This window comes from Lissotriton helveticus, chromosome 7 (genome assembly GCF_964261635.1).
Source record: "Lissotriton helveticus chromosome 7, aLisHel1.1, whole genome shotgun sequence".
Classification (NCBI taxonomy): domain Eukaryota; kingdom Metazoa; phylum Chordata; class Amphibia; order Caudata; family Salamandridae; genus Lissotriton; species Lissotriton helveticus.
Genome location: NC_136068.1, coordinates 766,199,332 through 766,211,905, shown reverse-complemented (window position 1 = coordinate 766,211,905; position 12,574 = coordinate 766,199,332). Strand labels below are relative to the sequence as shown.

The 12,574-nt window shown below is 42.0% G+C and overlaps 1 protein-coding gene across 6 annotated transcripts in view; it reads right to left on the bottom strand.

Moving 5' to 3' along the window:
- The window catches only part of RAPGEF6 (Rap guanine nucleotide exchange factor 6), an 885,786-nt gene extending 873,608 nt beyond the window's left edge, over positions 1-12,178 (bottom strand). For 5 of the 6 annotated variants that reach the window (XM_078653141.1, XM_078653136.1, XM_078653139.1 and 2 more), the window contains exon 1: positions 11,485-12,146. In XM_078653141.1, coding sequence (XP_078509267.1) covers positions 11,485-11,553 — 69 coding nt within the window. In that variant the 5' untranslated portion in view covers positions 11,554-12,146. Of the gene's footprint in view, positions 1-11,484 lie in introns of all 6 variants that reach the window. The other variant, XM_078653140.1, reaches the window with a different exon arrangement.
- Between the last annotated feature and the right edge of the window lie 396 nt (positions 12,179-12,574).

The window sequence follows — 12,574 nt, the reverse complement described above, 5'->3', positions numbered from 1 at the left end:
CGCAGGAACCAGAACACTACCTTCATCATACGGGAGGTTCATCATCATCGCACACTGAAGTCCAAATTACATCCTGTTTGGGCAGGAATGTCCCCTACATGGTGAACAGGCAGGTATACTTCCCTTAAATGTCTGACTACATGTGAAACAGGTATCGTGACTTTTTGTGAATCATTAGTTGGTGCCGGACCATTCTATTTGTCAGGAGAGTGGGCTGTCTTCTAACCCCCTTGTGGGTATAGACCCCTTTTAATGTGGACCCCACATCTTGTGCTGACATTCTCCATGCACAGTGAGTGCTTTTATATGCAGTGAATGAGTAGCACATGTGTGGTAGCAGAACGCAGCCACTAGCGAGAGTCTGAGCACTCACCTCTATTTTTGATGGTCCCTGGTTTAGCATGTCACAAGCTAGAAGGTGAATACATGTTCCCCAGAGAGTGAACGTGTACTGACTGCATTTATGTATGTGTAGAGTGAAGGACCCAGACACTGATGTAAGAGAGGAACAGGGTTCCTCATGGAAATTCAATAAAGGCACAGGCAAATGTCTGCCGATTAGTTCTTCCGGAATACGATCATATGGTGGATAGCCTGGGTGAGAGATGGAACTGCAGTTTCGGTTGCTCAAGGCAAGGACATTTCTTAGCATGGCTAACCTTTGTCTGTCCCCAATTACTTTACTTTTTACCAAGGGCAAGTCTAAACAATCTGCTTGCAAAATGATATCTTTTTCAAATAATATGTCTGTATACCAACAACTCGTATAGTTTAGTTGTCCAAAAATGTGAAAACATCAGCACGTCAGAAGAATATGTGAAACAAACTTTCTCAATATTCAATTAATATTGTCACAGAATAAAATCTGATTTCTCATTAATCAATTAAAATCTCAACCATACATTTATTAAATTGATTTTATGAAATGTATGGTTGAGATTTTAATTGCTTAATGAGAAATCAAAAATGTTATTCTGTGACAATAGTATTTGAAAAAACATTTTGTAATTTTTCAATTACTCGAGTTAGTAATTGATTTTATATTTGTCGGGTTTGAGCAGTCTAGCAGCGAGAGTATGAGTAATGACGAGTAATAGATGATTTCTAATATAGCAATTGTCTAGGTGGGATTATACTTTCTTTCCGGGGAAAAAACGTTGTTGTTTTACATAAACAACGGTTCCAGCGGAAAGTTAGGCTATTCTATAATAATAATCAAATGCACAATCGCAATCACAAAAACGGGTTAAGGTAATGTCAGAAAGAAAGAGGGCCTTGCAGACTTTAGGTTCACATTAATTCTTTTTATCAAATTTACAAAATTCAAATTGATATATACACAGACCAAGAAAAACTAATAGTGCCCTGGTTCCTAGTGAGTAGGGTGCCCCTTGTTCTTGTTTTCGCACTGTTTTAGCTGATCATGTATTCTGAGTAAGGTTGCTGTCCCAACCCAACCAGCTAAAAAGGAAAAGAAATGCTGAACAAGTCGAATTGCACAACTCAAACTGCACTTCCAGTGAGTAGGTATTAGCAAGGCCTAAATATCTATGATTGGGACAGGAGACTGAATGTGCATAGAACTTTACTGTACACACTGAAGACTTCCGCCCGAGTGAACTCATATTAGTGAAAGCTGTTTGAAGTGATTTACACATCTATCCAGTTGAATAATTTTGAGTGAACTGCATCTAATCTGTGCCAGTAACCATACTTTACCCCACGGGCTGTAGACAGAGAATTCCTATAGTGTGGAGAAGATACAAGAATGGGTGTAGGACTCCACTAAAGATCAAAAATAAGATCACAACCCTTTAACTGCGAACCCATTTGAACTGTGTAGCATTTTGTTTTCCTGTGAAATTAAAGTACTTTCTTCTAACTAAAAGATAAGGTCTTGGCTGAACAATAGGTCATTCTGTCTATTAGTTAACTGTTGAGTTCTGATCACTTGTCCCCCATACTATCTCCCGAGAAGCCTTTGAACTACTCGCCCTTGCTTTATTAAGAGTCAAGTGCATAAAATGTGTACTTGGCAGAGTCATAGCAGAACGGAGCCCAGGAAACCAGTGGCAAATGACCTTAAGTACCATGGCAGTGGCCCAGTCGCTGTTGTATGCTCTCAAGCCTCATAAGCCGGGTCTACCACATCAACGCTAATACTGGCCTTAATAAAATGATACAAAGACTACATTTGCGATATACATGTGAGCAGGAAGATACAATATTCAGTTTCCAGGGAGAACAGGACAGTCTCTCTTCTCATTCAATCCTCTAACATGTGATCCAAAAAGAGACTATTTACTGCCTAAAGCAAAAAAACAAAAACAGGTATATTCTCAGAAGGATATCATATGCTCTACAACCAAAGCACTACCACTTGAATATAAAGCTGATGTAGCAAACAATTCAAGACAAAACTCAAACTCTTTTGTCATCATCTTCTCATTAAGTAATTCCATTGCAACTGAAAAGAGACAAAGTGAAGGTCTTCCCTACACGTAAATGCCGGAGTAACAAGCTGTGGTCCATTGTTTATGTCTAAATTCCAGACATCATTATTCCGTGTGTATCTACCAATTTTAATAGGTTGATTAAGTCAAAAGGATCTACTCAGCACAACAAACAGGACACAGAAAAATGCAGTTAACCATGGAAATTAAACTAGACATTATATTTCAGGATGGAAGCATAGAAGCTCAACAGGATAGTCACTACACTCAGCTAAAATCCAAAGACCTAAATAAATCACCACACCAGAAAGTGGCCCCTACACTCAATATGAAGGTAAATAATTTGAAGCACAATGATTCACGATAACTTTTAAGCAACAAGGAACTTACAAACAGAAGGCAATCTGTAAGAGAGCAGGATGGAGGCAATAGAGACTGATGCCGATACACTCAGCTACAAAAGGACCGATAGACCCAAGTTTCCAAGCTATGACAATTCTTTATTGTTTAAGTTAATTAAAACCATAACATTGTCATAATGCAAATAAGGCATCAATAGTTTAACAACAAATAAATGATTTAAAATGTAGATATAAAAAAAGGGGCATTTGGCTTATTTTATCCTAAAAGCCGGAAGTGATGTCCTTATCATGAGACCAATTAAAATTAGTTAGTAATTCTGTGTTGTCAGGGTTACGGTTTCATCAAATATTAACATTGAAAATGTTTAAACATTTTTGAAATTGCAATAAAGATCCTAAACATTACTGTGTTGGCAGTGCCTGTTTCCATCAGCTATATAGTTTTTCTCATAAAGTAATAGAAATGTCATAATTTTACAGGTCAGCTGAGGGTCTGTTGTACCAAGTCCTCTAATGATGCCGGATCTACAAAATTGGATCCCTCTGTCATTAAAAGCCTTCTTTAGGAGCGATACGCGTTTCGATTTTAAGCTGGGGCAGACACATATGAGATGGATAAAATCTTGCCATGCTGCACCACATAAGCTACAAGATTTGATTCCTGTATACTTCCATGCTGGTTGATTAGCCAGGCTTGGTAATACCCCAAATCTGGTAGCCATTAACTTGCGTTTCAAGCGGGGCGAGTATGTTGTACCGAGGTATTCCGCTGGTCGGAGTAATGTATAGGATTGGAGAACCATCCAGCCATGGGATCTTTTAGCTAAGGTACATTTGTCTTCTAATGAGGATTGTCGTTTAGCCGTCTTGTTTGTTATGCTACGGCAGACTTGGAAGGAAGGGTTCTGCGCCTAAAGTTTGTTTGTCTCGGTTTCCTTCAACGCCATTTTCAGGAAGTTGCCGTAACTTGAGCTTGGATCATCTTCCTGAAGAGTTAAGGTCAGAAAATACTGGGGGGGGGGAAGAGGACTGTGATCGATGAATGACAAGGCTCCATGCATTGTTGGGTTTGGGACTTCACATCGCCACGTGGGCTGGTGGAAACCACTGTTCATTCAACCACCATATTCACAAAAGGATACCCTTCGTGGTTGGATCTAATGCTTGAAAAACGTTAGTTCCAAGAGAACCTTAGACCAGAGGAGATTAGCAGCCTTGACACTAACGTAAAAAAGAAATTTCAAGAATAAAAATGTATTAAATCATGGCTACATAGTTTTGAATAAAACCTGCCAAGCGCAACTGTCGACTTGTAAACATATAAACTGTGGCAGCTTATCTGTGTGGCCCCAGGCCTAATGCAACAGTAGGACAGATGCGGTTAAAGAATTGTCACGCCTACTTGAGGAAAAAAAAAGACCCCACCCAAACACGCCGAAGGGAAATACATTACAGACAGGGAAAGAATGCCGTCGTTTGGACATCGTACTGTGTGATTTGTGAATAGCTTGCAGACAAACATATTTCAGACTACTTTACACCTTTCAAACAAGTATTTGACCTGAAGGAATGCGATATTCAAACCTTGCTTGTTTTCCTAGCTCTTTGAAAGCAGGAGAAACCGTTTTTTTCAAAGTCGTTTCATATATTTTTTTGAATCTGTAACGCTTACTGTGCAATGGGAGTGTACAATGTCATTTACTGCACAAAGTAAAGTAGTCAAGGGGCCATGCTGCAGTCCGGAAATCGGTCTGAAACGTCCCATGTTACAATCACGCTGCATCACTTTTATAAAGGAGGAGATTTTCACCCGATATTTCGGCCTCTCACCTTCCACATCTAAGGTAAAGCCAGGGAAGACATGGTTCTGTCAAGCCTTCAGTATACAAACATGCAGAAAAAACACATTCTATGTCAAGGCACAGGCGATCTCCATGCAGGGATACTGGGCCAAACGTCTATTTTCTATGCCAGCACCCTGATGAAAGTACCACATACTAGCCCAAAATGTGCAATGCCATGAATGCGAGCCCAAGGCTACTTCATCAGGGTGTCATGTGTTGTAGTGAATGGTATAGCACTGTGCACAAACTGCCACCACTGAACAATTCCCATCTGTTAGTAATGGCAAGGATTCGCTCTGGCTCTGTAATCCGTTGCGGTTGCATACATCTTGAGCTATTGCTTCAAAAAGGAACATGCTTTGGCTTGATGACGTCAGGGAAGAGCTGCTGCAGACGACTGTTCTATATGGACCGCGGTGTTATTCCATCAATTCACATTGATTGTTTTACACGTGAGGTGCAAATGCAATTAAAATGTCTTGCTGCAGCTGTTCCGGGAAAAAAGTCCGATGGTGATGAACAGCAAATTACTACACAAGGTCAAGAAATCTAAAAAGACGATTTTTTTTTAAATTTTGCTTTTTGGACTATATAATGGTTGCTGGTTTTCTACTTTCCAAACAAAACGGTGTGATCTATGTAATTTTAATGCTCAGTACAATGTCATTGTCATCTACATGGCCATAGTGTTTAATAGTATTGAACACGCTTCATAGTTTCAATATCTGAAATATGCAGCCAAGATTTTTCATAGTAACTCCCAGTTTCCGAACTAGAAAGTCAAACTAGCAATTTACTTGCATTCACTTTCTGAAACGGATAAAATCGTACGGAAATACAGTTTGCAATTAGTCTTTATCTGAACTCTCCAAAACATTCCATACATGTTGATAAAGTGTAAGTGCGGAGATGTGGTTTTCACGAGGTCCAATGTTCACTGAACTCCCAAAGTGTATCAAAGCCTAATCTAGCAGGAAGTGCGACACCGCGGCATTCCTCACTGATGACTCACTCAAGCGGAATGTAAAATCTCGGTCATACGGTAATCTATCCGGGGAATTGACCTTTATAGTAAACAAAATGCACAATGTGGCAAATTCTGAAGTCACTCAGTGGTGCTCACCATGCAGTCTTCCATTACCCAGGCAGGGACATAACCTTCCGAACAAGTTCCCACCAATATCACATGCCTGAGAAAAACTATTCTTAGAACGAGATCCGCCAATTGGAGGGAAAAACATATCTACCTTGTGGGTCTCGCATGTAAAGCAGGAATTTCTGTGGTATTTACCCACGTGCAAGTAAGTAATGCGTTCAGGTGATCTGCAAATGCATGTTTTTTTTTTACAAATCCCAAACATATATGTGCAAACAAAGCGATTAGTTTGGTTCTAAACCTAAATCAAATATTCAAAATCCAAATCCTCACCCCAAGTACTGAATTCATGCAGTGGCAAACTACTCAACAGAAAAAGGAGATTTCCCCAAATAGCCACGTGCCCCCTGAAGGCCCAGCAGACGTCACCAAAGCTATTCGGGGTGCACAACTGTACCCAGCTCAAAATGTCATTCAGAGGAAATCACCAAAAGAGGCTTTGCACGGGGCACCGGTATTTACAAACAATCCGCTCGAAATGTTCAGGCTGTCTCACATTTCACTCAAATCAAGTTATCTCAAACCCTACCCATCGTGTTAAAAGTAATTTTCTGGTGGATGTTTATTTACAGCTTACAACTTCAAGTGTGTGAACTAGAACAGCGCCTTTCCTAGCATGCAAGTGAAAGTGAAGCTCCGATGGCCCTCAGTTTTGTTTCAGCGCTGTGTATTTATGTGAACTCCATGTACAATTTCACGCAGCTGGGATTTACTCTGCAGCCCTTTCACTGAAAGGATTTACTTGACAATGCAGGCAGGTTCACCGCGCATTAAAACCCCATCATTACCCTGAACCAAGGTAATCTGTTGTCTGCATTGTAAACCAATGCCACAAACAGCCAAGTCTATTTTAACAGGCCGGGGACGAGCTTTAACTGCTATTTCCCACTGGTACTTAGGGTTTTAGTTTATTCTATTACTAACAGCAGCAAATGTATGAAAAGGCAACTTGATAAATACAACTCTATGAGGAATAACTTTCTGGAATTACAGAGTGAAATCACTTAGGTATCTACTATCCAGAAGTTTTCAGTTGTTTATATATATATTGCATCAACGTCTTGCTTCATTGTTCTTCCTTCTTTCTAGTTCATTATCTTGATTTACATGGGTTGTTATGAAAACGGGTTTCTGCTTTAATTATTTTCAAAAGATGGTACATATGTCTGTATGTACTTATGTGGTTCTGAAGTCAAATTTTATAAGGTAACATTTGAAATGCCCGATTGCTTTATCTGAAAGGAAACTTTGCCCATCTCAATTAAAAATACATTAAAAAAGGAAAACATAAAATATTTAAAGATATATTGTTTACTTGAAGAGAAGTGCCATGTATAAATCGCCACAAAAACAACTGCATCAAGAAATAGATTTCGGGAAAGTATACATTCAAGATTATGTACTGGAAAAACCTCAATCAATATTCCAAAGAGAGAGGCTACTTGACTCTTTTGGAAGATCCAACGAGTATCATTAGCTTCAAGACAAAAACCGTGTTGGCTTATAGGAGGGCTTACCATACTACTGGCACTGCATGTGCAATCACAAGCCTGTCACCACATCCCATATACGGACAATATAATAGGCCGAAGCAACCTGTGGCATTACAGCAGTCAACACCTTTCTTCCTTTACATATACAGACAACATGGAAGCCAGATAAGACAACGAAAAACACAATGGGGGCCTGAGGAAGTTTATGGGACCAGCAAGGGCAGACTCCCCAGTATATGACAATCAAGCACACAAAAGTGCCACATAGAACCAGGGTAAAGCAAATGTTCAGCGCGTAACATATCCTTGCAACACAAACAGTAACATGTGTAACACACAGTTAATGACGCATACTCAAGTGATTTTCATACAAGTTCCCCAACTAGATATATCGCTATACAGAACAGAACTACAGTATAAAGACATCAAGCGCAGCAAACTATTCATATAGCACCCATTTCTAAGTTAATAAACTCTGGACACTAGGACTTTAGTGCTCCTGACAAGTGCGGTACTGAGGTACAGGACGTTACAGCGCTTCAGGACAGTGCAAGTCACCTCACACTCGCTATCAGAAGCTGTCTCGTGTGGGTGAAAATAATGAGGACACACTAACAGGGAGATACTTGATGTCAAACAACCAGACATACCATCAAATGCAAGCAGCAATTAACAAAAAAGGCAAAGTATTCAGGTTGAACAAAATAAACAAGTTTCACTATGAGAGTCTGACTAGCAGAAGCAGTGGCTCAGCAAAGACTTAATCACCTAGTAGTAGAGGCAGAAATCAAGCAATACAAGGGCGGTGCATCCACATATCTAAGGCCACACCTTTGCTGCTTTCCATAGCATAATTTCAACTACACAGAAACCAGTTTTATGAAGTGGTCAAAGTGACAACATAAAACAGCATGGTGATAGAAGTCTTGCAAATATGCAGGCTTGAGAAGGGTGTGAGGCACAGATTGTTTACAATTATAAGTGAAGCCCGTTTGGTGGTCACTGTGGGTCAACTATTTTAGCAGTCCAGTGACTGCTCACAAAACCACCACTCCAAAGTTGGACATATTCAATTTATTTTGCACAACATAAACCAGAGCAATCTACTTCAATGTGTAGGGGTAGAGAAAATGTGGTAGGAGAGAAAGACACGTGTGGGGAGAACAGAACTGTAACCTTACAGACAGGAGACTATTGGGTATCTGGTGACATTCCATTTATCAGAAGCTTTTTTTAGGTTGGCTTTTAAATGCCAGTATAGATGAGTGTTTTTTTGCATTTGGAAAGCAATTTGTGCCAAAGTTAAGTACCTTCTGGGGTAAGCGGCTTCCCTCCAAGTCTTTCTTTATGAAAATTAGTCATGTGGAAATTTGACTTGTGCACCCTCTCAAGAGGTTTACCAACACTGGCTCTAGCCAAGGAGCGTGGCTAGATTACAGATCTTCATAGAGGTCTAGGTTCACCCTTTCCACTGATTACACAAATGTGGGAACTATTTGCTAAATGCCAATGGGGCAGGCTAGTGGTCTCCAATCCTCGCTGCCTGCGTGGTTCATCTCTTCCAAAAAAGGCACAGAGAAAGCCAGGGTCAGATTGCACACACAGGGCGCAAGAAGGGCAAACTATTTAATTACAAATTTCAATGTGTTCCATGAGCGAGGTATGTCCGCCAAGATTTTTGTCCCTCCTGGATCATTCTGTCACTTCGTGACACAGAAGACTGACTGCCACATACTTGGGCAACAGTAAAAGAGAAATGGTGGCTCTGTCGTCAGCTCTGGAAGCAGAAGACCACAATTCTAATCTTCACTTCCGTGCCAAAATGTGGTTCTTTTAACAAAATGTGCCATCTCGCTGTGCCACACTTTTTCATTTCTGAAGTACAGAGATGTTGGTTAACGCAAAGTATTAGAAACTATAAAAACTGGATATTAGCATCCAAACCTTTCTAGTGGGTCGCACCATGTAACCCAAAAGCAAAGAGTGGATTAGCATTAAATCTCTGCATGTTTCGTTAAGAGTCCACAACAACGTCCATAAAGCAGAAATACCAGCAAGTGGCATTTCTCAATCAGTTGAGAGGAAACACACACAACATGTCACCCGACTTGTGTACTTTATTTGCCCTTATTTCAGTACTACTCTTAAACAGGAAGCAAGCACCAGAGTTGCGTATGAAACGCAGTTATGCTATATGTAGCCGCGGAAGAAAACTAAACTTGCAACACATTGTTGTAAAGTCAAAGCACAAACAGCAAAAAGACACATACGAGGGAATAATCGAAGGGCATGCCTAATGTTCACAAAACATGATATATCACTCACGAGTTCACAAAAGCTACAGAGGCCTACAATAAAAATGTAAACCATAAATATATGCAGCCACTCCTCCAAGTTACCCTCGGCACTCCCACACAGCCCTAGGACCACGAGACATGACTGCAGCAAATACAACAATGTAATTTAAGAACTGGCTGGATAACTTCTCTAGTTGTTGGTCTAACGAACCAAGTAGCCTAACTGCTGAAAACGATTCTTAGGGTTTTTAAGTGGTCCTCTAACAGGAGAAGCACTTCACTAAAACTAACACACAGCACAACAGACAAGGCATGGAAATCAAACTGTTTTAGATGTGTGCTACATGGGGCATTTTCTGTAGCAATAATGATTTAATTGCTTCTGTGCAAAATGCGGATAAAAGCTACTTCAGAGCACTTGCCGATGCTGAAACATAAGACCGGTTTAAAAATCGCCAGGACATTACTTTGAACTGGGCTGTATTATTGCTGGAATATGGAAAGTACCATTTTCTAACACAAACATGCATCCGTTCGGCTCTGTACTAGTTGAAATGAAGTGTGATCATCTTTAAATCAACAACGTGCGGCAGAAATGAGAATGTAAGGCAAATCTAATGTGTGTTTGACCATCTCAAACGTTGTAGTAGGCTATGTCTCGAGAAAAGCATGTTCGTTGTCAAAAGAAAACGCGTGGTCGTGCATCTTGAACGGCTGCCCAACAGCGGAAAAATGTGGGAGGCGGGGTAAAGCAAACAGAATGGTTTGCGAGTTGTGCAAAGTGTTGATGTCACCAGTGACATGGAGCTGTACTGGTTAGGAACTGCCTCTCCTCCTGCGACAGCAGGTCACACCACAGCAGTCAGTGCCCTTTTCTACTGATTTTTGAAAAAGTTTCTTTTTTTTCATAGCGCCAACTTGGAACACGGGATTTAGATGGCTTTACAACAGAACCGGGCTACTTTAGACATTGTTTGCTTTACAGGCAGAGGGAGCTAACGTGATTTCATTCCAGTCAAAGAACGGCAGGTTCCAGCTGAACATCCTGTGCCATGTGGCGATGGCAACGCCTGGAAGCAATTATCTAAGCCATGGCACTAATCATTTGAACGAAGTAGTAATAAAAAAAGGCAGGAGGCGCTACATCGATATACATACAGATCGATATTTAAGGCACATGATTATACGTTTTCAGAGAGAGCCCGGTAGAAGCCAAATACTGGGAATCTAGTTATTTAATGCATATTAAAATGTGCTTGGTGCACTGTACTTGAAAGAAAATCAACTAATAAAAAGTACAGCCTTTACAAACAGAGGCTGCAAAGGAGAGCGAGACAGCAACATTTACAAGGTAGGATTCAAAGGGAGGGTGAGAATTGGCAATGAAATGTGCCACTGCCCTGATCTGCAGATAAACACACTATCTGGAGGAGGACTGCAATGGACGTACAGCAGCACCGAGGGATTAATACATCCCAGGTGGAAGTATCACACTGAAAACAGTACTTGAAGACATTGCAACAAAAATCGAATAATATACAACGGACGGCAACAGGAAGATAAACTATCTACCAAGTGTCACTGACTTGGCCAGTGCACATTGAGGTTTGGCGGTAGTAGGGGAGAACTGAGCTGATCAAGGCAATTAATAACAGCAAAAGACAGAAAGGAGCCGCAGCTCAGCATGCACTCAACACGGGGATGGCTGCAGATAGAAGAAACGTTAACATGAACGAAGGTCCATTTGAATGCAGACTGGAGAGACACAACACTGCCACAATATGAATTATTCTACATGGCTCAACTACTAGAGGACTTGCAGGAGTCCAACATGCACACTGCAGAGATCATACAATGCTCGTATGGGTGCTACACTTACCTCCGGGGTCCGATCCTTGGGTTTTTTCCGCAGAGCCTCTTTAAACTTGGGCTCCAGGAGGGAGCTCATGATACGAGTTTCCAGAGTTACTGCCGGTGGAAGTTCCAAGTCTGAGCGCAGGAGTCCTCCAAGTAATGTGCCGAGAGAAAGCCGGAGTGCACGGCTCAGTGCCAGGCAATGCAATCTGGGGGTCCCGGGCAGCTGCTGTCCGCACACGGGTCCCTCATCGCTGCTCCGGCCGGCCCATTACTTGGGCTCAACTAAAGGGGTTGCCAAGTTCCATGATGCTGGTCAGCACAGGCCGAGCGGCCACTCCATGCTCCCCTCTCGCTGCCTGCAGCCCACGCACAGACCCCGGCAGGGAAGCCGCGCGCTGGGGCAGAGGCGAGGGGCGTGCGGAAAGCTCCAGCCAGGACAGGGCTGCCAAAGAGGAGGCGGCGCGAGCGGTCCACAGGTTTCAGACTGGAGCCCGCCGAAGTGAGAAGAGCGCTCTGCGAGGCGGCCTCAAGTCCTTATTACTTTCAGAGGCTCCCGGTTCTCCTCAGTGAACTTCCCCCGCTCGGTGGGCGCAGCCCCGGTGCCTCTGCGAGCGGCGCAGACTCCTCCCGCAGCCAAGGTAGCGCGCGCCGCAGCCCTCGGGGCCAAGAGCACTGTCAATGGGCAAGAGGGAGCCAGGGCTGCGCGCGCTCGGCAGGATGAGCGGAGACATAGAAGAGGGACGACACAAGCTGTGACTACAGAGACCCGAGGACGCTGGCCTATAGCCATTGACATAAACATAAAAGAAGGCTACGGACGTAAATCCCTTGATAGTGGAAAGTGGCTAAAACGGACTCAGTCCCGGCCCCCGGGCAAAAAATAGTGCAACGACACTATTCAGTCGCACTTTTTGAAACTTCACAGTTCACCCATTTATTGGCAGGTTTTTTTTTCAAATTGTCTTTTATTTGATTTCCATTTCGAATACGAAAACACATTTTCAAAAATTTGCCCAATGCTAAGCATAAACTGGGTTGTTTAAATTTGTATTCAGTAATGTGTGACATTTAAGTGTATGTAAAGCACATACTTGTGATATTTGTACTTCTTG